The 25,789-nt window shown below is 39.6% G+C and overlaps 10 protein-coding genes across 10 annotated transcripts; 6 read left to right on the forward strand and 4 right to left on the reverse strand.

The window, feature by feature from the left end:
* Positions 1-2,790: 2,790 nt before the first annotated feature.
* Positions 2,791-9,904, forward strand: BATDEDRAFT_87032 (uncharacterized protein; the record flags this gene model as incomplete). The annotated part of the gene is made up of 22 exons (XM_006677516.1): positions 2,791-3,171; positions 3,303-3,380; positions 3,479-3,727; positions 3,797-3,899; positions 3,992-4,095; positions 4,158-4,343; positions 4,630-4,728; positions 4,804-4,847; positions 5,195-5,283; positions 5,610-7,265; positions 7,373-7,555; positions 7,652-7,851; positions 7,926-8,090; positions 8,189-8,340; positions 8,408-8,495; positions 8,582-8,659; positions 8,761-8,877; positions 8,961-9,152; positions 9,259-9,397; positions 9,485-9,533; positions 9,605-9,664; positions 9,731-9,904. 22 exons carry the CDS (start codon positions 2,791-2,793, stop codon positions 9,873-9,875), a joined length of 4,557 nt encoding a protein of 1,518 aa, XP_006677579.1. The 3' UTR covers positions 9,876-9,904.
* A 636-nt stretch (positions 9,905-10,540) lies between these two features.
* Positions 10,541-12,098, forward strand: BATDEDRAFT_87033 (uncharacterized protein; the record flags this gene model as incomplete). The annotated part of the gene is made up of 9 exons (XM_006677517.1): positions 10,541-10,648; positions 10,735-10,768; positions 10,833-10,873; positions 10,975-11,036; positions 11,112-11,141; positions 11,236-11,434; positions 11,508-11,720; positions 11,788-11,966; positions 12,032-12,098. 9 exons carry the CDS (start codon positions 10,541-10,543, stop codon positions 12,072-12,074), a joined length of 909 nt encoding a protein of 302 aa, XP_006677580.1. The 3' UTR covers positions 12,075-12,098.
* A 349-nt stretch (positions 12,099-12,447) lies between these two features.
* BATDEDRAFT_87034 (uncharacterized protein) lies at positions 12,448-13,257 on the reverse strand (the record flags this gene model as incomplete). The annotated part of the gene is made up of 3 exons (XM_006677622.1): positions 12,448-12,854; positions 12,931-13,026; positions 13,092-13,257. The coding sequence occupies 3 exons, from the start codon at positions 13,255-13,257 to the stop codon at positions 12,448-12,450; spliced, it is 669 nt and encodes a 222-aa protein (XP_006677685.1).
* Positions 13,258-13,403: 146 nt separating this feature from the next.
* Positions 13,404-16,348, forward strand: BATDEDRAFT_87035 (DNA replication licensing factor MCM7). The gene is made up of 8 exons (XM_006677518.1): positions 13,404-13,458; positions 13,588-13,694; positions 13,771-13,830; positions 13,892-13,999; positions 14,081-14,223; positions 14,332-14,653; positions 14,733-15,869; positions 15,946-16,348. Exons 1-8 carry the CDS (start codon positions 13,410-13,412, stop codon positions 16,297-16,299), a joined length of 2,280 nt encoding a protein of 759 aa, XP_006677581.1. The 5' UTR covers positions 13,404-13,409; the 3' UTR covers positions 16,300-16,348.
* A 154-nt stretch (positions 16,349-16,502) lies between these two features.
* BATDEDRAFT_23718 (uncharacterized protein) lies at positions 16,503-16,964 on the forward strand (the record flags this gene model as incomplete). Its single annotated transcript, XM_006677293.1, has 3 exons — positions 16,503-16,548; positions 16,612-16,686; positions 16,741-16,964. 3 exons carry the CDS (start codon positions 16,503-16,505, stop codon positions 16,962-16,964), a joined length of 345 nt encoding a protein of 114 aa, XP_006677356.1.
* A 339-nt stretch (positions 16,965-17,303) lies between these two features.
* BATDEDRAFT_10083 (uncharacterized protein) lies at positions 17,304-17,697 on the reverse strand (the record flags this gene model as incomplete). The annotated part of the gene is made up of 2 exons (XM_006677079.1): positions 17,304-17,378; positions 17,575-17,697. Coding segments are annotated over 2 exons (198 nt in total), but the record flags the coding sequence as incomplete, so codon positions are not given.
* A 368-nt stretch (positions 17,698-18,065) lies between these two features.
* Positions 18,066-19,136, forward strand: BATDEDRAFT_87316 (cystinosin-like protein ERS1; the record flags this gene model as incomplete). The annotated part of the gene is made up of 4 exons (XM_006677519.1): positions 18,066-18,101; positions 18,161-18,225; positions 18,287-18,909; positions 18,976-19,136. The coding sequence occupies 4 exons, from the start codon at positions 18,066-18,068 to the stop codon at positions 19,134-19,136; spliced, it is 885 nt and encodes a 294-aa protein (XP_006677582.1).
* Positions 19,137-19,281: 145 nt separating this feature from the next.
* BATDEDRAFT_23720 (U2 snRNP complex subunit CUS2) lies at positions 19,282-21,088 on the reverse strand (the record flags this gene model as incomplete). The annotated part of the gene is made up of 10 exons (XM_006677294.1): positions 19,282-19,431; positions 19,506-19,571; positions 19,649-19,716; positions 19,808-19,857; positions 19,906-20,093; positions 20,160-20,480; positions 20,554-20,649; positions 20,712-20,780; positions 20,845-20,897; positions 20,980-21,088. 10 exons carry the CDS (start codon positions 21,086-21,088, stop codon positions 19,282-19,284), a joined length of 1,170 nt encoding a protein of 389 aa, XP_006677357.1.
* A 65-nt stretch (positions 21,089-21,153) lies between these two features.
* On the reverse strand, positions 21,154-23,469 carry BATDEDRAFT_34692 (uncharacterized protein; the record flags this gene model as incomplete). Its single annotated transcript, XM_006677390.1, has 10 exons — positions 21,154-21,604; positions 21,672-21,774; positions 21,852-21,907; positions 21,971-22,216; positions 22,280-22,424; positions 22,504-22,762; positions 22,841-22,966; positions 23,025-23,243; positions 23,305-23,383; positions 23,452-23,469. The coding sequence occupies 10 exons, from the start codon at positions 23,467-23,469 to the stop codon at positions 21,209-21,211; spliced, it is 1,647 nt and encodes a 548-aa protein (XP_006677453.1). The 3' UTR covers positions 21,154-21,208.
* A 245-nt stretch (positions 23,470-23,714) lies between these two features.
* Positions 23,715-25,261, forward strand: BATDEDRAFT_36772 (translation initiation factor eIF2 subunit beta). The gene is made up of 4 exons (XM_006677429.1): positions 23,715-24,712; positions 24,783-24,925; positions 25,011-25,163; positions 25,223-25,261. Exons 1-4 carry the CDS (start codon positions 24,399-24,401, stop codon positions 25,246-25,248), a joined length of 636 nt encoding a protein of 211 aa, XP_006677492.1. The 5' UTR covers positions 23,715-24,398; the 3' UTR covers positions 25,249-25,261.
* The last annotated feature ends 528 nt before the right edge of the window (positions 25,262-25,789 follow it).

The following is a 25,789-nucleotide window of genomic DNA, read 5'->3' on the forward strand; positions in this document are numbered from 1 at the left end:
CACTCTTGTCTAGTAAATGTAGTGTGAACCATTATTTTATGAGACTGGCTGCTCATGTACCTTGACACCTTTATTTAGTACTACATTTGACATGAATACCGTTGTAAAATATACTTGTTGAAATCTGATCTCCACATTAAACAGCTTCGTGTTTCCATTCATCTCCAGCCACTTATTATGCACAAAAACCTTTCAATCAATACTCTATCATATTTCTTTGTATTCAACTGCTATCTTCTTCCTTGGTAGCCCGCTTCTTTTTAATCTTCTTGGGCTGCTTTGTCTTGAATCGTGCATTCAGCATCTGCGTTGTATGCCTTTTGATGGTCTCACGATCTGGCACCTCGCTATACTCGTCGTCATTCTCATCGTCGTCTAATTCATTGTTGTTTAAATAGTAGATGATGCATAAATTCGTTATACACCTGTACTGGTTTGGCACTAATATTTTGACTATCATTCATAATAGCTTACCATCGATTTCGGCATCCTCAAACTCGACAGGACGAAGTTTAACGCGTGTATTAAACTGAGGAAGATTCGCTTGGTTGACATGCAAAATATTGGTGGCTTCACCTAAAGGTTGTTGTGATTGTGCTGGAGGAGCTTGCTGTGTCTATTTGAAACCACAGGCGTTGTTTTCATTGGTACTTGTTTAGTAATCGCAGTTTTAATAAAATCATGTACATGTAAAAATAGTTGGATACCTCGGGAAGCTCCTTGCCGTCAATACCCATGACTAGACTTTCAAGCTTTCGAATACATATTTGCAGAGTCTCGACCACGTTTTCATCCGTAATATTCTCAATCTTTTGAGGCATGTCAGGCTACATTTATTAGGAGTCGTCACATTATTAGTTTGAAAATCAACACCAAGTTTCAAATACTCGAAAATCACATCTACAACTTACAAAGTGGATCGACTCGAGCTTGTCAGCCAAATGCTGCACACCAGACTTGGCATTGGTTAAAATCTCGGCAGCTCGCTCGTATTTAATCTTGGCCTCTTCGGTACGGCCAAGACTATCGCTCAAGTGCTTTTGAAACTCTTCAACCAATCGTGTGCTGTGTGAATGTTTAGATTCACCTGTATACTTGAGCTCTTCAAACTCGGCCATAATCTGTGCTTTTTTCTTTTTAAGCTCTGAAAGTTTTACTGCGTTTGCGTTTTGAAGTTGAGCCAAATGAAGATGTGTATCGCCTTGTGACTGGAATTTGGCAATCACTTCATTAATGTCTGATACACCTGTTGCTTCTTTGATTAGCCTCATTGTTTCTTCATACTCGGCTCTTTTCTTTTCGTCGGCTTCGTCATATAGTTCCTTGTCTTCCAAATTTCCGTTCACATCAGCATTTTGGTCATCCATTTTGGTGACTTTACGATCGAGTTTGTCGTTCACCTCCAGCTTATGCTTTACTTGCTCTTTGCGCATCTGTAAATCCTTTTCACGTTGCTTGCGCTCTTCATTGACTTGTTGTTCAAATCGAGCAAGCTCTGCTTTGGCAACTTCTTTTGCATGGTTGGCGTCGCGCGACATCATTTCCAACTCGCTGGCCTCTTGTTTTTTGAATTTTAAAGTCTTTTCAAAGTTGGCAAGCTGGTTATCAAACGACAAGCGTTCGTCCTGAAGACTTTTTACTATTTGCTCGTATGTTTTTCGGATGGATTGAGCTTCATTGTATTTAATCATGGCCTTGTCCAACCTGTTTTCCAACATTCGGATCTCCTATATAATAAACGCACATGTACATTGATGCTTCAAACTGGATACTAGATACTTTTAAGCATGGCGCTTACCTTGGCTTGAGGTGAATCTTTGGCATTCGACTTGACCATCTCTGCCTCACGTTTGAGATCGGACAGTTGATCTACTAGCCCACGTAGCTTGTCTTCTTTGCTACGAGCCTCGGATTGAAGCTCGTCATACTTTTTCTGAATTTCACATATCTTGTGGTCAAATTTTTCCAGCTCAGTCATAGAGAGTCTACTGCTATGAGTTTCAATCTCTGACTAAATATACAAATTTGATTGAAGTTGGATAGTTGGAAATAAAGCATGCATCAATATAGTTAATAACACTAATCTATATTATGGTGGTTTTAGATATACGCGACTTTGAGTCAATAGCAGGATTGCCGGTTGCCACTTTCATCGAATGCCCAATGTTATATGGATATGAAAGCAAGTTGTCATGCACGCACTACATCATAACATATACAGTTCTGGAACTCATTATTCACATAAAATCCAAAGCAAGCCGCACCTTTTTGATCCTAGAGATGGCCTCGCTGAGTTGTTTATTTTGACCACGCAAGTGGTTGACTTCTTCCTTGTTGCGTCGAATAGCCCACTGACTGGTTTCGTAGTAGGCTTTACGGTCGCCTTCCAAAAGCTCAAATCTGAGTTTTAGATCATGAAGTTCTTCGTCCACTACTGTAGCCTTGTCAAATTGACGCATTTTTGACTAGTTCCTTTAGAATGTGTTTTGCAAGTCTCAAGTTGGTGGAATGTTGTATCAAAGCTAGTAAAACGCGAAATAGCTCGACATGAATACATCCCATACAGAGCAATGAGTCCTGGTTGGACGTGGTGAACATGATTTGCTATATAAAACACTCCTACTCGGCTAGAATCGTTGTTTTACGTAGGGTGGATTCAGCTGAAATGGATACAGTCAGCATTGATATCATAGAATAGACACTCAAATAGTCAAGACAGATCGTGATGGCTTGGTTGTATTTGTTTCGAGTTTCCTTGACATTTATAATTTCAAAGATATCAGAATAGATATGGCTGCAATGATACAAGACCACGGAAAACTCGGCGGTTCTCACATCCTTCCACCCATAAACCGAGGGTCCAACACAAACCTCATGCAGACACCACCAGGATTCGCAAATCCATTAAACAGTTCAATTCTCTCCACTCCTATCAACTATTTAGACAGCAACAGCCCAGCTGGCATTGGTACTCCTGACAATTTTGGAAGCAGCAATATACCTGAAGAAAATTCTTCATATACAAGCAATCTAACCAACTTGGAGGCTCAGCGAATTATGGCTGTATTGCATGAGCTCCAACGCAAAGTGTTTTTAATTGGACTGCTGCCTGATGTGACCGACCGTCGCGTTTCGACCGTCTTTGGCAGCGAGACATTCAATATGATCAAGGTAGTTTATAAACATGCCTAGTTAAACTAGAGTATATATTTCAAATGAGTTTGATTGTGTTTTTGAAGTGACCTTTTTTAACCTTTAATGATCCATATGTATGCTTTAATTCAACGCATCAATATTCATAGGAGTATAGACAAGTAGAGCAAAAGTATAAAACTATACTAGAGTCTAAAGAATCTCTAGACAAATCAGATACATACATGGTACGTAATCAGCATATATTTTCTTTCTTGATGTTGTTTAAATGACTTGATTGTTTCAATCCAGCTTGTATGATAATAATTCCAATGCAATGATTTAGATTGAGCTTAGAGAGGCTACCAAGATGGTGAGATCAGCAGCTCGATCATTAACACGGCATTTTCTACAAAACACAAGCACATTAGCCAAACTACGGTATCTTAAATCTAGCAAAAGCCCAACCGTGGCACAGTTTGAGCACTTGCTGCAGGAAATCAAAATGCTTGTTTATGGACGTCTCAAAACAACAGTCGAGGAAGAAAAGGCCAAGCAGGATCAACTGGCAGTGATCATCGCCAAGGAAAAAAAGGTTGGTGTGTAGCTGACATAATACCAGATGTATTGTATATTGATCACATTATATCACTTGGTGGGTTAGACAAGCAATGAAGTTAGGTTTTTAAAAGAAGAGCTTGAAAAGGCAAAAAAAGAACGTATGGGCGAAATCAACAAACGCAACGAGGTGATTCGCAAGTTAAAAGGTAAACCGGATTAATATTTGACTATTAGTTATGATCAAGCGAGTGAAACTTCAAATATTTACTTTATTTCAACTGCACTTGTGGGTATACAGATGAACTGCGTGAAATCAAACATCAGGCAGAGGAGGCTACAAAAAAGCTAGAAATCAAATCTAAACAAAAAGAAGAAGCCGATATCAGCGCATTTACCGAAAAGGTAGACTAGTGAATGCATGCATGATTATTTGAATGCGTAACTCACATGCATGATATACACAGGAAAATGCGCTGCGGCAGGAGATAGAAAGTGCCAATCGTCAACTAGAAGACGATACAGCTAGCAATCGTGAAGAAGAAGCACTGCTACGGAAAAAGAAATTCAAAATTGAATCCGAAGTTGAAAACTGGATTCACAAGTATGATCAAGACATGGAAGAAAAACAGGCCGAGATTGATGATATTACTGTAAGAAACGACTTTATTGGCTATCTTGAATGCTGTTTAACGATCCTAATCCAATGGGATCATTTTTGAAATACCTATAAAATATCGTACCACTAGGTTATATTTATGGAAGAAAAGGCACATTTGGATGAACTTCAGGAACGATACACCGATCTTCAAAAAGAGTTTGAAAAGATCACAGAGGAAAAACGTATTGCCGAGGAAAAGAAAAAGGCAAGTTATAGTATGGAGGGGTTTCCACAACTTTGTTGCATTGCATATTCATATTATACGTGTATTTATCTAGGAGAAGGAGCAGGCATTTAAGAAAGCTACTGAAGCTGCAACTAAGATTCAGGCTGTATTTCGCGGACATTTGGTTCGCCGTGAGATTGCTCGCAAAAAGGTGCGTTGATATCAAGTTACACTTTTAAAATTCAGGATGCATATCAATGTTGCTCTAACCCATTGTATGAATTAGAATGAAAAGTCTGGAAAAAAGGACAAGAACAAGTCCAAGAAAAAGTAAGCCGCGAGCCATGTCTGAAATCGTCCGACGTTGACAATCAGATTTTACATTAAAACTCTTCAGAAAAGCAATAAACAGTTTGTTGTCCGACACTTTTAACTTGCATTATTTGTAATGCAGACTTTGGGGTCCATTGAACATGAAACCAAATTCGACCCTGTGGTTTCAACCCCAAAATATCTGAAACCGAACTGAATTGAATCAAAACTGAATTCAAATCCAATGTCCAAGACTTGAACTTTTATATTCATCGGAGCTTGAAATCCCAATAATATATACTTGACATTGAGCCCGTCGTTTGATGATAATAAATGAGCGGCTGGTTTGCTAATATCACTTCTAGTGAGGGAGCTGCTGCCTTTACTAGTTTGGTGAAACAGGCCATGACAACAGTCGAAAGTGGCATCGATAAAGTCCTCGATATTCAACCAGGTGGAGTTTTGATTGCAGAATGTATTGAGTCTACTATTCATGGATTGATTCAAAGCAATTCGACTGGCTTGATATTGAATGCATTGATGGGTTGCTGTGCGATGGATAGTTTGTCAGGTTATAGCAATGCGATACTGATTCAACACTGCACTCGACATTTTATTTGGATTGTAGACAATGTTTTATTTCTTGCAAAGGATACCTAGCTTTCATCACAAACCATCAAAGCTTATTTAATAATAATAACTAACCGTTTAGATTGCTTTTTGATATTTTACGGACAAGATTAGACGATAAGCTGGCCAAACCACTTTTACCTACTTTAGAATATGGAATTGGAGGATCTAGCTCTAAAAAATTATCAGAACCCACAGCTTTTAGCGATACTAAAACTCAAGCTGCATCAAGCTCAATTCCATCTGTCAATCCAATGTGGCAAAAAAAGGAAGAGGCGAAGCGAGAACTATCGCGAGCACCTGGAAAGCGCACCAAAACCCAAGACGAATTATTTATAGATATGCTAGGTGGTTTAGTCTCCACTTCTAAATCTGCAATTGCATCGACATTTCAGTTGGAGAAATCTACATCTCAACCAGAATCATCGCCAACCTCCCGTGTAAAAGAACTCTTGCTACCAAAATTAAAATCTCCCATCTCTCAAGAGCAACTCTCGCCTAAACCCAAATCTCCAGCTTCTCAGGAAAGACACTTTTCACGATCAAAACCAGATTGGAGTCGTTTAAGTTCTACAAACTCAAAGTCTAATGTACCTGCACCACTGTCATTAAATGGCGCGCCTTTTAATGAGCACGATATGTCTGAACCTATTGAAGCAAGTGGATCTGGATCTCCATCAAGTCCCGCTTATCCAACTCGTCGAGCATCAAGTAGAATTTTTGAAAATTTTAACCATTCCGCAAATGATCCTTACACACGACAACGAAGCATGTCAGATAACATTGATTTAAATATGCGATCTTCAGTCAGTGCGGGTTCTTCCAAATCTCCTAGTGGGATGCTTTCATTTGAAAGACCACAATCTGCATTGGCACGGTTTGAAATTACACCTACTATTATCCATGATCTTCAAATGGAACCTATAACGAATGGGAAATCATCGTTTCAAACTGTTTCTTGTTCTCAGCCTGAGTCTAAATTCAGTGCAGAACCAGAGCATTTTCAAGACATGACGGAAATGACAGACATACCGGATTCTTGGGATATCCCCTTGGACGATCCCATCAAAGTGTTGGATCAATCAGAAGTTTTGAATCTAGCACCAACTACCGAATCCAAACAATTTGAAATGGATGACCAACACTTATTTCCAGTAATCCAACCCACAATTGCTAAAACAGTTTCTGAGCCTACCGGAATGCTTACCGCCGATAGACAACAGGAAATCAGTGCAGTAACTAGCAATAGTATATCTCTTGAAGAAACTTTTTTGTCGAATCAACATGCACCAGAAATTGACGTGGAGAATACTGATTTGGTGGATCAACCCAACCCAATTTTGGAGGAATCTGTTTCAAAATCGCCTGTGCTATTCGAATCGGCACATACACCATCAAAGATTGAACCTGTATCTGATTACCATGATACTATGGCATCTACACAGGGGGAAATCGATGTCAAACCCAATTTAATTGAAACTAGCATTTTGAATACTGAGCTTGGTGAAACCCTTAGTACATCGGCTTCTGAAACATTCAAAATTGTTGATGCACTGTCAAAGAAACACGAAGCAGAGGTGGCTGATATAACGGCCCAGTATTTGGCTGAAGTTAAAACTATGCAGGACAATGTGGATGCTCTTAAAACACGCATTCAAGAGCTTGAGATTTATATTGTTGAGCTAAAAGCCGAACGAGATCGTGGTGTCAGTAGTATTCGCAATAGCGTAACTGACAATAGAGTCAATGAGCTAACAAGAGCATTGCGTGACAAGGAGGAGGCCATTCAAGGCTTGCTATCTGAAGGTAACGATCTATAAAATGGATTCAAAGTATAGATTGAGCTGTAGCCTAGTATATTTTAAAATTAATATTCAATGTAACCATGTTGGCTTGATTTGCGGAATTTCAAGGCGAGAAACTTTCCAAGGATATTTTAAAAGCTAATACAAAAATCAAGGGACTTCGTGCGGTCGAGTCGGAGCTTGGCAAAGAACTCAAGGAAACACAACGACGACTGGAAGTCTGTTTAGCTGATCTGGCTCAAATCAAAGAAAAGTTGTCCAAAACCAGTGACTCTGAAAAGAGTTTGGCGGGTAAACAATTGATGCATTGCCATATCATACAGACTGATTCTGTGGCGGATGATTCTTACGTTTTGATATAATTATATTGGCATATTTTTAATTTAGCCAAAGTCAAAGAGCTTGAAAACTATAATGATCAACACGCTCGACATCGACATAAACTTGAAAAAGAATTGGCTTCTGTACGTGAAAAGAGCACGGAATTGCAAAGCCTGTTTGAAAATTGTAAAAAGGAGCTGGACGAGATTCAGACAAAAGATCATGATACTCAGATTGCTGCACAATCCGCAACGCTCGAGGCCGAGGTAAATATTTGCAATGGGTTTTATTTGGAATGAGATTTGAATACTGACGTGAATGTACGCCCTGCGTTTTATAGATGAGGGAGAACAGTCAGTTGCGTTCCCAGCTTGAGGAGTCTCAGAAAAAAGCTGCCCAAGCTGAGGATACATTGCACAAGGAAATTTTTGAACTACGAACCAGTCTAACTAGAGCACAAGACGAATCTGGATGGAAAGAAGATAATTTTCGCCAAGAGATTGAAGTATGTAGGATACTTGACCACATGCCATATATAACATTGAAAGGTTTTATCTAAATCGTGTTTCAAATCAATGCATTTTTTGAATATTGAATGGCAAGACTCTTCATCGACAGCTTCATGCAGCAGAAGCACGAAATGAAGATTTGGCTGCTATGGGTCAAGATTCTACTGAGCCACTTATGCAGCAAATACAAATTCTGCAGACACAATGTAGCCAAGGCCAAGAAAAACAAGAGCACATTGAACGATTGTATGGTATATTGTTATAAAATGATTGGGTTGGATGTAGCAGGTTGTGCTTACCACTCAATGTTTAGGTTGACCCAAAAACTCCATGATGCTGAAAAGCAATTGGGCGAGTCGATGGATAGAGAAGCATTATTGCGCGATCGAACATTGGAGCTAGTATGTTTCTACTTTATGGACATCTATATTTTTTACGATAATTTAAACATGGTTCTTATTTGTATTCACACATCAAAACTGTACAGACCAATCGAGTTGCACTTTTAGAAAAGCAAAATGTGCAAGAATTGCAAGAAAAGCATTGTTTGCTGGCTGACCAAGCTGTGAGTTGGACGATTGTTTTGTAATTTTATTGAAGCAATCCATTTAAAACTGAACATGTGTGTATGAATTTTACTATTTTTGCATGCCTTGAACCAAACAGGACAATCGTTTAAAAACAGCAAATCTTGAGGAACAGGTCAAGGAGCTACAGATGCAGTCTGATCTTTTAAAGGACCAATTCCAAAAAAATACAAATCTAGTTAAAAAGGAGTTTGAGGTGAGTCAACTCGTACACAAACTAGTTTGTCATGCATGTTTGGAGAGTCAAGGGATTGAATTAACTGTTGTTTTTGACTGTAGGAGAAACTTGCTGCCAAATTACTTGAAGAGTCGGAAAAGTGGAAAAAGAAGCTACAGGTGGAGCAACAACAGTTACAAACATCTTCAGTTGCTCGCCACGAGAAAAGCCATAGTATTAGCTCAGATATAAGTGCAAACCCTGTATCTACCGAACGACAGCATTTGGATGGCAACCATGTACTCTCTGCCAATGTAAGTGCATGTACAACATGACCCATCAAGAATTATTTAATGTCAAGGGTATCTAGATTATAGAATCAAATCAACTAATTTGAAATTAACGTGTATACTTGAATAGGGTGTTTCATCTGCTACTTTATTTCCACCTGGCACCCCAGCAGTAGTAATTATTGAACGATTACAGTTGATGATCAAGCAAAGTGAATCACAGATTTCGTCACTGCAGTTGCAGTTGCGAATGGCTACTCAAACACGCAGTTGAGTTTTGCAACTATTTATTGAATGAGCAGAATATCGATTTGACTGACACGGATTATTTGCATGCTTGTGTTGGTTATCTGTAGATGAAATGTCTGACGAGTTTGTTCGATTGACTGCTGAAAGCGAAGAATTGTAAATTTTTAATTTTTAATGTGTTTTGAAGAAGCTGATTAGCTCACTGACTAGCTGTATATATGTTACAGAAAAGCAAAGGCAGATAAAGCTCAAGCCATCGAGTCTGAGCTTACTGAGCTTCAAAAACGGCAAGTTTGAAAAACCTCCCATAATTGACTGGAATCAATTATGTCTAATCGTGTATGACTATTTAGGTATAACACTGCATTGGAAATACTTGGAGAAAAGACGGAACGTGCTGAAGAGTTGCAGGAAGACATTAAAGATATGCGATTGGCATTCAAGGCACAAGTTGAGGATCTTGTACGACAACTTGGCAGACATGCCATCAAGAAATAGCAATAAACTTGAAGTCTTGGAATGAATTGAATTCAATCGAAATAGAATTTTACGAATATTTTCCATGACATGATTGAATGGATTTGAAGGACTGACCGCGAGATTGGCAATCCAACACCAGTCGATCTTGGATATAGAATCACTCATGTTTAGTATAACGCCATCAATTAACCACTTGATTCTGCGCAAGGCTTTAAGACAGCGATGCATGACTTTCCATCCATCTATCCGGTCGAGTCGATTGTATTCTACTAATGCAAGTTTCTACCATCACAGTGCTGATTCGACTAGTTGAACTGTCAGGATACTGTTTGAATGTTCAATAGTTGATGACTGTGTTCACTAGTTATCATTTGTATTGACTGAATGCTATTGGGTTTAGGCTGCTTCCACGACGGATAGTCACTCAAACGACGGAAGCATTGCAATTATCTTTCCTGGACAAGGCTCTCAGGTAGAAACTGACTACTGCAGTTCTGGATATCAATTGTGTATTTAAACAATGAGTAAAGGACTAACAATGGTTTATACTCGACTTTACTGCTGGATCTTGATAACTCGTTGATATGGACAGCATGTTGGTATGCACTCAGTGATTGTGATGCTGTGAATCTGGATTCATGACAGTCGATACTAAAGTTTTATGCATGGGTTGACTCATAGGCATGGCAGCGGATATATATAAAGATTTCCCATCGGCTAAAGAAACGATTGACGAGTGCAACGATATTCTTGGTGGTGGATTACGTGAGATGATGTTCAAAGGGCCTCATGTAAGAGTTGACATTCAATTGGCAATACGACCATCGTGAAGTATTTTCAAGATTATTGATATTCTATTTGTAATCTAATGTTTCAGGAGGATCTCATGCTGACACCCAATGCGCAGCCAGGTGAGTGGATTCATGGATATGAACAGATTGCCATGTGAATCTAAAATGAATGGATTTTATGCAGCCATCTTGTGTCATTCTATTGCTATTCTTCAAGTTCTTCAAGTAAGTCATTGACTGGGTAGATTTCTGCAACTGTGGTCAGCTCAAGATGGAAATTCAATTGATATCTTGACATTTACACTTTTCTATGTTGATTTATGCAGAAAGAATTTGGATTTGATATCAACTCCTGTAAATATGCACTGGGTCACAGTCTTGGAGAATAGTGAGTGTACAATGTTGTATGTGCACATCTCAGTGTTGATGGATTTTGTTGCTGACTGTCTTTGACTTAATTTAGCTCTGCCTTGGTTGCCACAGGTGCCTTATCGTAAGTATTTGGCGCCATTGAAGAATTAAAAACTGAAACCATTCATGACTTATTTTGGGTTGCTTACAACTCATTGTTTTTGGTTTATTAATAGTTTCAAGAATGCCTTGAAGCTTGTGAGATTGCGTGGTATTGCTATGCAGTCGTGCGTTACTGATACACAGACATCGATGCGTGCACTAGTAGTTGCAAAAGGCTATCTAGCAAATGTTGAGCAAGAAATGCTCGAGATTCAAAAATCTATGCCAAAGGGTGAAGTGGCTCAAATAGCAAACATCAATAGTCGATCACAGGTAAGGACCTAACTTTTGCATTTTTAATAAGGGTGCTTATTCTACAAGCGATACTGATGCGTAATGTTTAAAGATTGTATTGAGTGGGACGTTAAAAGGAGTCGAGTATGCGGAAACAGTGTTGCAACTCAAAGGATATGCTGGAAGATCACTCGCGTTGCCAGTATCAGCACCATTCCACTGTAGCTTGATGACACCGGCAACAAATGTTTTGGGTCCAGCTCTTGAAGAGGTTTCTTTTTGCCAACCCAAAGTTGACGTGATTGCCAACGTTACAGCCAAACCGGTAGGATTTAAATCTGTATGCATGATGGATTATGCTCATACATCTAAACCATCCTGTGTGCTTTTAGTATGTGAGTTCATCTGAAATTGGCTCCATGTTGAAGAATCAAGTTACGCAGACTGTTCAATGGGAGAAATCTGTTCGGTATGCCAAAGAAGTCGGAGGAGTCTCCAACTGGATAGTTATGGGTCCTCTGCGTGTACTTTCCAACTTGCTTCGCAAGGATTATCCGAAAAACACCATAAGGTACAGTGAATCTATATATTTGATACTAGATGTGATGACTCACACTCTGCTTGAATTTTAACTAGACCAATGTGGACATCTGAAGAGATCAAGGCATATAAGCAATAAACTATATTCTTGATGTATTTACAATCATATTCACGTAAATCACTAGATAAGAGTCATAAACGGCCAACCTCATGAAATGATGGATACCAAATCTACTGGACAATGTGTTTTAAACTCTCTAGTTGACTGTCTTTGTGCTCATTCTTGTACAAGAATACCGAGTCAACGTTTGCATTTCTGTTTCAATGACAACGGATAAACAAGTGTCTTATTACGTGAATACAATAGTAAATTCCAGTATTTTGCAAGTTCAAACTCGAACGAGTTGGACAAGCTATTTTCAACACACCGAATCCACAGCCAAGGCACGTTCCAACATGCAGTGGTTTGTATTTGAGTATGTAAAGCAATCCATATACAAAGCCATGATAGTTTATTCAGTGAGTTTGTAAGCAACCAAACCATCAATCTTGTGCATAGCTGTACTAAAAGATCTCAGTTTGACTTGTTCAGCATTGTGAGAAATAAGCTTAGGATCCGAATCAACCCATGTAGGTGGTACCAATGCATTTTTATCAGTATACACGAGAATATTAAACGTGCAAGGATCGTCGAGTATAGGAAGAAACGAAACACTAGCAGTAATTTGACGCATAATAGCAGCAATCTCAGCATTTGTTTGTTTTTCAGTTGTGAGGGTTGTTTCAGAAACTGGTTTCTGGTTGGATATACAGTGCTGATGAAGATTCACATCAAACTGCCATCTTTCAAGTATTTCTCCAGTGCTTTTAGTTGAAATCACCATGACGAGTTTACTAATTGTTTTTGCAGAAATCCAGCCTATACATCAAAAACCAATAGACATATTTAAATAATTGTTGAATCCTGATTGATTGACAGCAAACAGTGAGCCTACATTGAAGCTGGTGCATGATCTGATCTAGATATGCTTTGATGGCGTTGTCAGTAGCAATCAACAGATGTAAATTGTATTTCTTGACAGTAGTGAATGCTACAATACATTGAATAGAGTAAATACAATGAATCCAAGTGAAATAAATGGTAAAGATGACTTGCATTCAGGAGGATAAAGACCTCGTTGGTAAAGAATATTGTTGATGGCGAATTGAAAAAACTCGAGAACAGTGGTGACAGTTCCAGCAAGTTTGATAAATCCTCGAGTTTCTTCCTTGACACAGGACATGGCGGTGTCAAGGCCAGAAGAATGAGCCGATGCCAGCATGAGTGAGTTGGGAATAAAAGTGATGTTCACGGCGTGTCCGATATCAGCTTAAATATACGGTGCAGACTGTATAATATGCGGTGTCAACAATTGCGAGTTTCGAGCATTTCTTTTCTTGACATCAACAGTGCAGATCTACAGACACTGCAGCAATGTCGCTTCCAGCCTTCTTTGTTAACATCAATTTCGATGAGGAAAAGAGTGAGTAGGATTTGCTATTGGCTTACTAAACGGCTGGGCCGATCGACTGTTTTGTCGAGTAAAGTTCGGACATGTTTGATGAACTGTTGCTGACCAACTTGCAATCGTTTCATGACTGAATATCTACAGCTAAAATAGAGTCTTTCCTCTCAAAGTTTACTGAGCAAGTCGACACATCTACGCCCAAAAAAAGAGGTTCCAAACCAACTCAGCGCACCAAATACCTTGACTTGCTGGTGGGTTTTATTGTTAATATCTTGAGGGTTTGGACTGGATTGTACCGCTTATGCCTCAACCAACCCGTTATTGTAGACTCAAGTTGCTGATCGGACTATTGACACTGTGGAAGTCTCGCTGGATGATGTCGACAAGGTCGAGTAATTTGCTAGTTTAGATCCACTGCAAACAGTCGTTAATATGGTTTTGTTTTTAGTTTGACCAAACCGGACGACTTGTGCACAACATTGAACAAAATACAAAACGATATATTACTCTGTTTTACGAAGTGATGGACAGTTTGCTGCCTGCGTCTGAAACCGCCGTATGTTGGATCAATTAAATGGTCAATTTACACTTCCGCACGATCTAATCTAACAATTATTTGATTAAATCAATGCTTTAGCCTACTGACGATAGCAATCCTTTGGAAGTCCTTATCTATCAGCGTCGTCAACGTGATGCTCAGCAAGAAGATGCCATGATTGCCGAGGGCGGAAATTCTGCCATAGCTGTTCCCATGTTTCCTCCCGCATTGACCCGTCGTTTGTAAGTTGTCTGTCATTCTTGTTTGATACAATTTTTAAACAGTCGAGTATGTGCAGCTTTGGCTTATGATTTTATGGGCTGATTCAAATACTATATCTTGCTACTCAGCACGCTTCGGTTTAAGCCAAGTGCCAAGTTTTCAAAGGGAGTTTCTGTTCGTGACATCAAGGCTACGTCCGTAGGCAAGATGGTGCGTGTCAAGGGTATGGTCACTCGTGTATCCAATGTCAAACCCATGGTGGTTGTTGTTGCATACAGTTGTGACAATTGTGGCCATGAGATTTTCCAGGAAGTAGTCTCTGAAAATGTAAATCCTTTGGTGATTTGCACCAGCGACAGCTGTCGCAAAAATAATATAAAGGGTGCGTTGCATATGCAAACTAGAGCTTGCAAGTTTTTAAAGTTTCAAGAAGTCAAGCTTCAAGAATTGGTAAGCAGTTTAGTTTTGAAATGGATCTGCGCTGTTTGTACTGCAATTTGTCAACTCTTATCTTTTATTTTTATCCAAGACGGAGCAAGTGCCAATGGGTAACATTCCTAGATACATGACGGTCTATTTAACTGAAAACCAAACACGATCCGTTAGTCCGGGAGAAATGGTGTACATTTCTGGAGTCGTTATGCCTATTCCCTTTACTGGATTTCGTGCACTGCGTGCTGGTTTGATCACTGATACCTATCTTGATGCACATCACATTGAGCATGCAAAGCAGCAGTACACTGACATGCTTCCTACGACTGCGCTTAATGCTCAACTACAAGAGCTTACTAACGGCGCCAGTGTATATCATCGACTTTCTCAAAGTATTGCTCCTGAAATATACGGCCACGAAGATATCAAAAAGGCTCTGTTGCTTCTACTTGTTGGTGGTGCAAGCAAACAAACCAGCGATGGCATGAAGATTCGTGGTGATCTTAATATTTGTCTTATGGGTGATCCTGGTGTAGCCAAGAGTCAGTTGCTCAAGTATATTTCCAAACTTGCACCTAGAGCAGTGTATACTACTGGCCGTGGCTCTTCCGGTGTAGGATTGACTGCATCTGTGTTGCGCGATCCAGTTACTGACGAAATGGTGCTCGAGGGTGGTGCACTTGTACTGGCTGATAATGGTATTGCATGTATTGACGAGTTTGATAAAATGGACGAAAGTGATCGGACTGCTATTCACGAAGTCATGGAACAACAGACTATTAGTATCAGTAAAGCAGGCATTACCACCACTTTGAATGCACGCACGTCGATTCTTGCTGCTGCCAATCCCCAGTACGGTCGTTACAATCCTCGCATGAAACCTACTGATAACATTAATCTTCCAGCAGCCCTTCTTAGTCGATTTGATCTTTTGTTTTTGCTATTAGATAAGCCGTCAATGGATGATGACCTGCGACTTGCACAGCACGTTACGTTTGTTCATCGTGCATTGGTGCATCCACCCCGTGAAGATCAAACGGAGCCAATTGACTTGCCACTACTGAGATACTATGTCAGTTTGGCCAAAAAAATAGATCCAGTTGTGCCTGCCGAAGTTGGAGATTATCTTGTGAATTCGTATGTTCATATGCGCAGCAAGGCAAAAGAAATGGATGATTTCCAATATACATGTGCTAGAACATTGTTGAGTGTGATTCGTCTTGCTACTGCAACGGTACGTATATACTTTTTCAAATTCTCAAACTTGAGCAAAAAACAAGACTAACTTTACCATTGGGGTGTATATTTAGGCTCGACTTCGATTTTCTGCCGTGGTGGAAATCACAGATGTGGATGAAGCACTTCGACTGACGGAAGTTTCTAAATCTAGCTTGGTGGAACAAGACACTACCTATACTCGGGATCCAATTTCGATTATTTTCGAGCTGATCAAGGAGATGTGTACCCGATCCAATGGGTCGCTCAAACGAGAGATCCAACTTAGTGATGTACGCGAGCGTGTCATATCCAAAGGATTCAGTGAAGAACAGATGATGGCTTGTGTGAAAGTGTACATGGACGATGATGTTTGGATGATGGTTGGTGCAGGTGATGAACGACTTAGATGGCTTCGTATTGATGAAGATGACGATCTTGATGAGTGAAGATTGACATTTATTTGGCAAATCAATGAAATGAAATGAGATGGTCAGTAACCATTACTCTTGATGTTTTTAATATTGGTGGATTGTTGATTTGAATGACAGAATCATCCATTAATCGTATACTACGATGACAATTATGACAACAAGAATTTTTAGAATGAAACAGTTGATTGCAAGACAAATCTTGTACTTTACGTGACTTGATGCAACGCACTCCAAGCCCATCTAAACGGCATCAAGTAGATATCGGTACGTTACGATACTGCGTGCACTCATAGATGTTTATCAAGACTGACACTTGTTTCATCTCAGGTCATGCAGACCAATCTCAGAAATGGGAAGAAACCATTCAGTTGTCAGATTCCATGAACCAAGACGATATTACAGGTAACTTGACTCTTATGACCAATTCAACAGTATTAAACCATTGAATGATTATAGATTTACATACACAAACCGACGTCTACCTTCGACAACTTGTATCTGATTTAACTCAAGACGAATGGATGTTTGGGACTGTATCTCATCCAACATGCGTAGCTCCTTCAACCACTTCTGTATCCAATCTGTTTCCATACATCAACCCATCTGCTGATGCAGTAGACATGGCTTCTGTTGTGTCGGTTGAGTTTATTGATGTTCTGGGCTTGTCCAAGACCATGTAAAGGACTCGCTGCATTGGATATCATTCACTTGATTCTATACATCTTCATACACACAACTCGGACTCATCAGTTCAGTCCACTTGGTTTAAATTATAATCAGTAAATGCCAGTTTTAATTCGAGTTTATTCTTGCATATCCGTACTAGTTTTGTCATCTTCCTTGATCTGTCGAACCTATTGAATACAAATGTGTTGGTTCAATCCAGATTAAATGTCAATAGAAGAAACTAAATCACTTACATAGAGAATATTGTTGCATCTATAATAAGAAATCATAAACATCAATATTTAGTATTGCAGATTTCTTGACAAATCATCTATAGTTGAGAGAATATTGAGCTAAACTTGCCTGACCAAGACTTCACCAAGAACACCTTGAGATACACCATCGATATATTCCTCAGTGTTTGCTAGCTATAGTCCAATGTCAATGGGTATCAAGTACAGTACAATATCCAGTATTTTGAAAAATATTCAGATCAGTGTTCATCCAGTCAAATCACATCCAACAGATCCAGCAGTCATGCAAGAGAGAGCCAGTACAATAAAACGAATATCAGCATGAGTGGATCTTCAATTCTTCAACAAAAAAGATGGTTCAAAAACGAACCTGCATATTCATGTACGAGTCAACCGACACCAGATATCCCTTATATTCCATACCCCACTTGAGTTTCACCATAATCGGCTTTCCTGTAAGTTCGTTTAGAAATGGTTTTGGATTGACCGGAACAAACTATAATAAAAGTTTAGATAATCGGTGTGTTGGTATGCATGGAATTCAGATAAATGATAAACTCATTGAAATACAGTGTATTCAAGTGAAATAGATGGATGAGCATTCTCCCATCCAGGCGTATAGAGATCACTCACATCCATTTGAGCTAGTCGTTTTATTGCAGGCTAAAGTTTTCGAGTGTCGCAGCACAGAATCAGCTCTAAATATACAGTTTCAAACCCTATATTATGGAATCAAGACTGTATATTTAGGGAATTTTATTGCAAGTCAAATTCAATTAATTTGTCCAAAACTTGCAAGAATTCAAGCAATCAACTGTTGAATTTACACATTTCACTTTACCCAACATTATACTTTTCGTGATGATCGCTTGGGTCGTTTCTGCTATTCTTGGCTGGGTAAGTGGCGTTTCGTCATTGACATAGACTGGTCATGTTGAACTGACTTTGTATTGTAGAGCTACTTTATTGCATGGTCATTGTCCTTTTATCCCCAGGCAATATTAAACTACTCGACCAAAAGGTATTTCCAATAACCTGTTTATTTGGAGCATTCAACTAACCATTTACTGTTTAAAATCCAGTGTGCAGGGCTTATCTCTTGATTTTGTATGCTTCAATGCTACTGGATTTCTCTGTTATGCCATCTACAATGTTACACTCTATACGATCCCGCTAGCAAGGAATCAGTATCGTGATAGGTATGATACAGAGGCAACTGTACAACTCAACGATGTTGTGTTTTCAGTGCATGCATTAGTATTATCATTCACTGTTTTCTGCCAGATGATTGCATGGGGCCACCGATCCACTCCAAATCCAACCCTCTCTTTATGGGCAGTCCTTTTTCTTACAGCAGTCTTCATGGGCAGTGTGATCATCATGTTTCTAATCATGTGGCCATTCACCCACGATACATTACAATTTTACAAAAACTCGGCATATAACTGGCAATGGATAAATTTGTTGGAATACTTTGCTGCAGTCAAGATGCTTGTTACGCTCGTGAAATACACTCCGCAGGCTTTGATGCATTATTACAGAAAATCAACTGCTGGTTGGAGTATCTGGAATACCCTGATGGATTTTTCCGGTGGGATTTTATCACTTTTGCAATTGGCGGTTGATGGTGCCAACTCGAGCGATTGGACTGGCATAACAGGAAACCCAATCAAGTTGGGACTCGGATGTATTTCAATCTTTTTTGGTATGTAAACCTATGTTCTGGGAATGCTATTCTTTGTATTGCTAAAACTAACACGCATATCTGTAGATCTGGTGTTCATGTATCAGCACTATATACTTTATGCCAATCGACATGTTCAAATAGAGCTGATTGACGACGCTGAAGCTAATAGACTGATTGAGCAGGATGAACAGGATGAAATCGTACCAACCTCTACATATCCAGTAATCAGCTCAGATTCAATTTAGTTTGATCTGATGAGCATGTATATAATCATGTCAACAAACACTCGACCTTTTCAAATATATAGTCTGATACACTTGCAAACACTCAATTGTGTCAACACACAATTTCATTTGTATTGCCTCGGTTAAAACGAGATTCATCTGTTGTTTAGTGTTGACTCTCCAGCCAAATTTCATATGCTTCTATTCGTTTCTTCTCTTCCTCCTCTGTTTGTCCTTTGCTTTGTTTAAACTTTTCTTTTCCAGCTAAAAGTGAAGCCTCGATGGTTTGTCCGCCAAAAAATCGGCCATTCATTTTCTACAAATAGTCACAAGGTTTGAGTCGCTGGTTGCTTAGTTTTTTGGATAAATGTGAGCAAAAACGGGACCTACCAACACACACGCAGCAGCAGATTCGACATCCTTGAATCTAACTGTCATTATGCCATCTTCTTCCAGCTTAAAAATGGATTAAAAATGTATTCAATCATCCATCCCTACTCGTGCTGTATACAAGTCATTGAATAAATACTTACATCATACAAAACTACATTGGTTACTTGTCCTAGTTTTTCACACTCTTCACGGACATCCTGTTTTAGATCTAGCAACAAGGTGGGATCATCCTACACCATAGTGAGACAGGTCAATAATCCAAATCCAAAGCCAAATCCAAAGAGCAAGGAGAAACTTACTTGAAGTTCTTTTAATGTAAACATCTTTTTTAGCACGACAACCTTGTTGGCTTTAGCATTGTTTTTGGCTTGTTCGTGTTCAAACCATCCCAATCGACTAAATGTGCACACGATTGGAATTAGTTTCAATAGATTGATGTGGAGATGAATGTGTCAAGACTTGCCTCTCCATTTTTTGACGAATGGTTTGTGTAGGTTTTTTTTCATTTGTATTCGGTTTACCAGAGCCAGATTTACCCTTTTCATCCGAATGAGCCTCACCAGCTGGTTTTTCTTGAAACACAGCCTAGATTCATGATATTGAAACCGTCGAGTTAGATATCAACCCAAAGTCATAGTCTAAAACCAATACCTTTTGAACACGAATTTTGATTCCATCACCAGCGCGAAATAAAGTATCGTCCATCAACTGAACAGCCAATTCGACCGATTCTTCTTTAAAGAAGATCACCAACGCATCCCCTTTAAAACAACCTTGATCGTCCACATACAGTTTGATTTTCGGTATGTTGGTAGAAGGATCTTCAAGAATAATTCCACACTTGCTAAATAAATCATGCAGTTCTGTAACGGTCGTATCGTGTGGAAGGTGTGTGACATATACGGCAGTATTAACACGTTTTTTTGGTTGAGCATCCAATGTAGAATGTTTGGGTTTTTTTCTTTTCAAGTTCTAAACAGTAAGAGTATTAGTTATTGCGACCTATGGATGGAGTGGGTTATAAGATCAAGGGGTTGAATCCTACTTGTGTGGGTTGGGTTCCACTTTTTCGTTTTTCGTTGGCATGTTCGTCTAGATGATGATTGAATTCCGGTTGAGATTCAGGTTCGTCTGCTGGATCCTAAACAAGACCAAATTGGATGGTTTAAAACAGATCGTCAGGGTATTCCACTATCCAATTACCATAACACAAGAAGGTATTACATTGGTGTAGTAGGCCGACTGCTGAGCCTTGATCAATTCCTCATCAAACTAAAATCCATGCAAGAATAAATAACTTGGTCCGTTTTTTTTGTAGTGAATTAAACCGACTTACGAATGGAAACCATTGTCTTGTTGTTGGGTCGTATGTATAACTACCATCATCGCCTAGAGACCACCAAATAAGCAGCGAGTCAACCCAGTGGGTGTCATGCATCTGGAATAAGAAATGTGCTGGATAGAAACGTACCAGTGTAAATGTAAGCGTTGTGTTGGAGTGAATAATGGACACGAGAGTCGTGGTCCCATTGCGCTCCTGGTGCAGCGTCAGTGCTGGCGATAGGCACTGTAGATTCCATTAAAGTTGAATGAATCGAGTTGAGCAAGTTTATCATTCAAGTCACGTGTCATAGTCAGCAATAAACCAAATATTCAAAGTTTTATTTATTCAGTCTTGGCTGTAGTCAATCTGTCGATTCTCAGTTGGAGTGTGCTGCAATAGCTGTAGATTTCTTTTCCATACCATCAACAATATCCTCAAATTTGTTCATGTTGCGAATGAACCAGTCTGCAACACGTCGTCCTGTCTTTGTTTCGGCAATATACACAGTGTCCTGTTTGAGATAAAGTTGAAGATCAGTAGTAGAGATGAGCGAGCCTGTGGAAATGGGTCCATGGTGCCAGACTACTTGACGCGACTTGTGTTTAAAGACAAGAAGCTGGCGACGTACATCTTCTGGAGTGGTTTCTAAAAAGGTGGCAAGCTTTTCCATTGGAAGATTGTTGTATAGCTTGAGATAGGATCGAAGAGTTGGTACAAGAATTTGAGTCTTGATATCACTAAGAAAGATCCTGGCTTGGTGCTTTACTGCATCCTAAAATTACATGAGCGTAAAGTATATGAGTGACTGAATACAACGTTTAGATCAAAACAGAACCTACGTGGATAAGTGAACCTTCGCTTTCAAGATCTGGTGCTGATGGCGAGATGAATTTTGGGCAAGCATACAGGAAAAGCTCTTCAAACGTGCTCAAACCATCCTCTCTACAAAACAAACCAATACATCAACACATGCATTCCGAGAATTACAACTCGATGCAAATCATGACCATTCAACATACCCTTTTTGCATCTTTTGGTACTGTTCACCGTATTTCTCCTTTAAAGTATTGTTGATCTATCAGCAGAATTAGTAGACAGATTTAAATCAAGCATATATACAACTTTCAATAGGACTTACATTTTCATCAATTTTCTGGGGAGACAAGACAAGACTCATGGAAAGCAGAGCATACATTTGATCACTCTTTCGAAGAATCATCTCATACTGGTACGATCGGTTATGATAGTGCTTAGTACGGGACACAAAGTTGAGGATGTTGGCAAACATCTTGATCGCATCGGTATATCGGCGCATCATGAGATAGGCAAATCCAATATAGTAGTAAGTGGTGACATGGCATGCAGTGATTCTTGAAAAAAGACCCTAAGATAAAGTAATGAATGTCAGAACATTGGAATGGATTGAAGAAGAGTAGAATCGTCTTACACGTTGGCCAGGATCGACGTTCTGCATGGTTTCCAGAGCAAGCATGTAGTCGCCAAGAAGACAGTGAACACGCAGCAATCCCACCAAACTAAAGTAGCCGAGCATGCGATACAGAGGCTTGCTTCCAAGCTCTCCAGCAGCAGCACTAAATCATGCATTGATTACAAAATAATCAGTACAACAATACCATTGCGTTGACAAGATTCAAGCCAAGTGTTACTGACACTAGATCTTCACCATTACGGAAAGCCACCAGCTGCTCATTAATCTGAGATTTCTGGATAAGCGAGTACAACACATTGAGCACATTGTGCACATTCCATACATCAGGACGTGATTTGAGCAAGTTGATCTCGTAGTCAGTCTTGTGTTTTGGCTTGTTGCGATACTGTGAAAAAGACTGGAATTGATAAATAAACTCATCAATAATATCCCAGAGCCATTGGCTAGGCAGATCAAGCTCACAGGGCTCATCAGACGAGTCTATCGATGCAGATTAGAAAAGTTGGTCAGATACAGCAATGGCAATACGAATAGCCGACAGATTCAACCAAGTCTTACTCAAGATAAAGTTGAACAAATCACAATAGTTTGTATAGGAACGAACACGGTCATCCAGAGTAGGCTGCATCTTGGAGTACAAATGACGGTAATACAGTTCCTTGTACAGGATCAAAAAGGTTGGATCTACAACAATGGTTAGTTTCAGATGACAGCACTAGAAAACGCATCCAAACTGCATTACCATCATTCACCAAGTGTGAAATGGTATCTGCCTCGGGCCAGGAAGCCTTTGCATAAAACTTTTCAGTAAGTTGATTGAAAGAGTTTTCGTAAAACGCATGGAGTTCCCAAGTGTTACGTTCGACAAGATGAGCATGAAACTGGGTGAGGAATTGAGCAACAGGAGAAGGGATCTTGACTTGTTGCTGAGCATCTTGGGATGATAAAGCAGTTACAGTATCTAAAAAGCCAGAGTAGAATTAGTACATGGAAACAGTGTGATAGATTGAACATTAAAGTACCGAATCCTTCTAGAGCAGCAGTGAATTGAGCAGTAGCAAAGACAGTAGGAAGTTCGATTCCTTCGGCAGGAACATCGCCCTTGAATAGAAACACAAACAACAAGTCAGTAGTCTGAAACGATCCATCAAGTTTTTGAATGCAGTTACCTCGTCGTAAGTATCCATGAATGAGCAAATTGGACTGCAAGTCGAAAGAAAACTTGCTGTTGCTGTTATCGAGCATCACGTGATATTGGATGGGATTGCAGATCTGCCCGAGTGCATGGATCGATGTCAAGCAGGCTCGTTGTCGTCTGAGAACTGCAAGCAGCACGCATGCTGTCGAGCAGCTGCGTCGTCTGCTGCAATCCAGATCTCAAAAGTGTTGTGAGTGCGATTTTCATCTTTTCCCAACTCGTCGATTGTTTGTCAAATATGTCTTCGCTTCACGACGACGAAGTCGCTGCTGCCTTTGCTGGCGAGCTAAAGAAGAAGAAAAAGTCCAAGGCTAAAAAGACTGAAACTCTTACTGCTGCCGTCGATGGGGATCTTCCTGTTCAGGACCAGGCCGAGATCGAAAAAGACACTGCTGCCATGTTTGATGACCTTAAGAAGAAAAAGTCCAAGGCTGCTGCTGTGGTGGTTCAAGACATTGTTGATGAAGAGGTTCCTCCTCCTGTCCAGGAGAACGACGAGGTCCCTGTTGCCAATGAGGATGACATGTTTTCTGGACTTAAAAAGAAGAAGAAGAAGAAGACCACGTTTGTGGACGACGACGAGGCTACTACTGAAGACCCCATAGTGCCTCCTGTAGAGTCCATTGAAAATGAGGCTCCTGCTGTGATTGAACCTGAAGATTCTAGCTCAATGTTTAGTGATCTCAAAAAGAAGAAGAAGAAGAAGGCTACTACCGAGGTATGACGGCTATACTTGCTAGTTGTGTTTTTGATTCTACATGTTTCCGATTGCCATTGATTTTGAACAGAATCTATCCTCTTGTTCATTATATTGACGCATCTATTCATTCAACTCAAATCTAGTCACAGGATGGTGCACATGCCGAAACAGACTTTGATGCAACCTTTGGTGAAAAGAAGAAGAAGAAGAAGTCTGATATGGCAGCTTTTGAAGCTCTCCTCAAGGATGGTGAAGAAACTCAAAATGACGGCGTTTCTTTTGGTCAATCTGAAGGTGCAGAGGGTGAAACCGAGTCAAATGCTGCATCCAAACTAGGCCAGGAAGCTTGGCTCTCATCCAATCGCGACTACACCTACAATGAGTTGCTTACTCGTGTGTTTAACATTATCCGTCTAAATAACCCTGAACGTGCCCAAGGTGGTACCGTCAAGTATAATATTGTTGCTCCGCAAATCTTGAAGGAAGGTTCCAAAAAAACCTCCTTTGCCAACTTGGTCGATTTTTGTAGAAGGTAAATGCATTGATAAAGCATTTGTTATAGCTTGGTTTGCACCTGTAACTGATTTAATTGTCTGGTTTAGGATGCGTCGTACGCCTGATCATCTTGTTCAGTTTTTGTTTGCAGAGTTGGGTACCTCTGGCTCGATTGATGGTAACCAACGTTTGATTATCAAGGGAAAATTCCAGCAAAAACAGATTGAAAACGTGTTGAAGCGTTATATTGGTAAGTAGTATATCTAAAGTTGATTTGAGAATCATATCGAGTGTATTGATTTAACCGCAATACATGAATGAATGATTACAATTAGTCGAATACGTGACCTGCAAAACTTGCAAATCAGCTGAAACTGTATTGACCAAAGAAAACCGTCTTTTTTTCCTGCAATGTGAATCATGTGGATCATCGCGGTCTGTATCTGCCATCAAAACTGGATTTGTTGCTCAAACTGCCAGACGTTCTGGTAAGTAATAGTGTTGTTGTACATGTTTAATATGGGTATTGACGTTTAATTTATAATAGCGCAACGTGCTGCTGCTGGTCAATAAATCAATTTTATGGAATTTTATGGAATCTTATTTGCATTTGGAGCTAAATAGTCTGTAGAATACCAAAGGCTGAGTTGGATAAACTCTAGCCGATAAATCGTTGAATCAATTTTAAACATCAAACTGAATGTATCCAGTTTATTAGAATGGCTCTGGATACAGCAAGTGGAAAAATCAAGTCGATCATGATAAATCCTTGACGAGTCCATTGAATGTATGTAGCATCTGAAAATCGCCTTCAAACTCTGTTGCTGCCAAAATCAAATCCAGCAACTCGGCATTTCTTGTCAGTTGAGATTCTGTCTCTAGTGCAAATTTCTGCCACAAGAGTAAGTAGTTGATCCAATCTACACATGAGAATCCAATCCATGCGCACATCAAGCTTACATGTTTATCTGCGACAAGTTTATCCTTGGCAACACCCATATTTTTAAACAGACAATCCAACCTAATCAACCATGCGAATTAGATCAAAATCATCTCACATGTAAAATAAAACTGGCTATACATGCCTCTCTAGTCTTGCCAGGAGATTTAAAGG

The sequence above is a fragment of the Batrachochytrium dendrobatidis genome (assembly GCF_000203795.2).
Source record: "Batrachochytrium dendrobatidis JAM81 unplaced genomic scaffold BATDEscaffold_3, whole genome shotgun sequence".
Taxonomy (NCBI): Eukaryota; Fungi; Chytridiomycota; class Chytridiomycetes; order Rhizophydiales; genus Batrachochytrium; species Batrachochytrium dendrobatidis.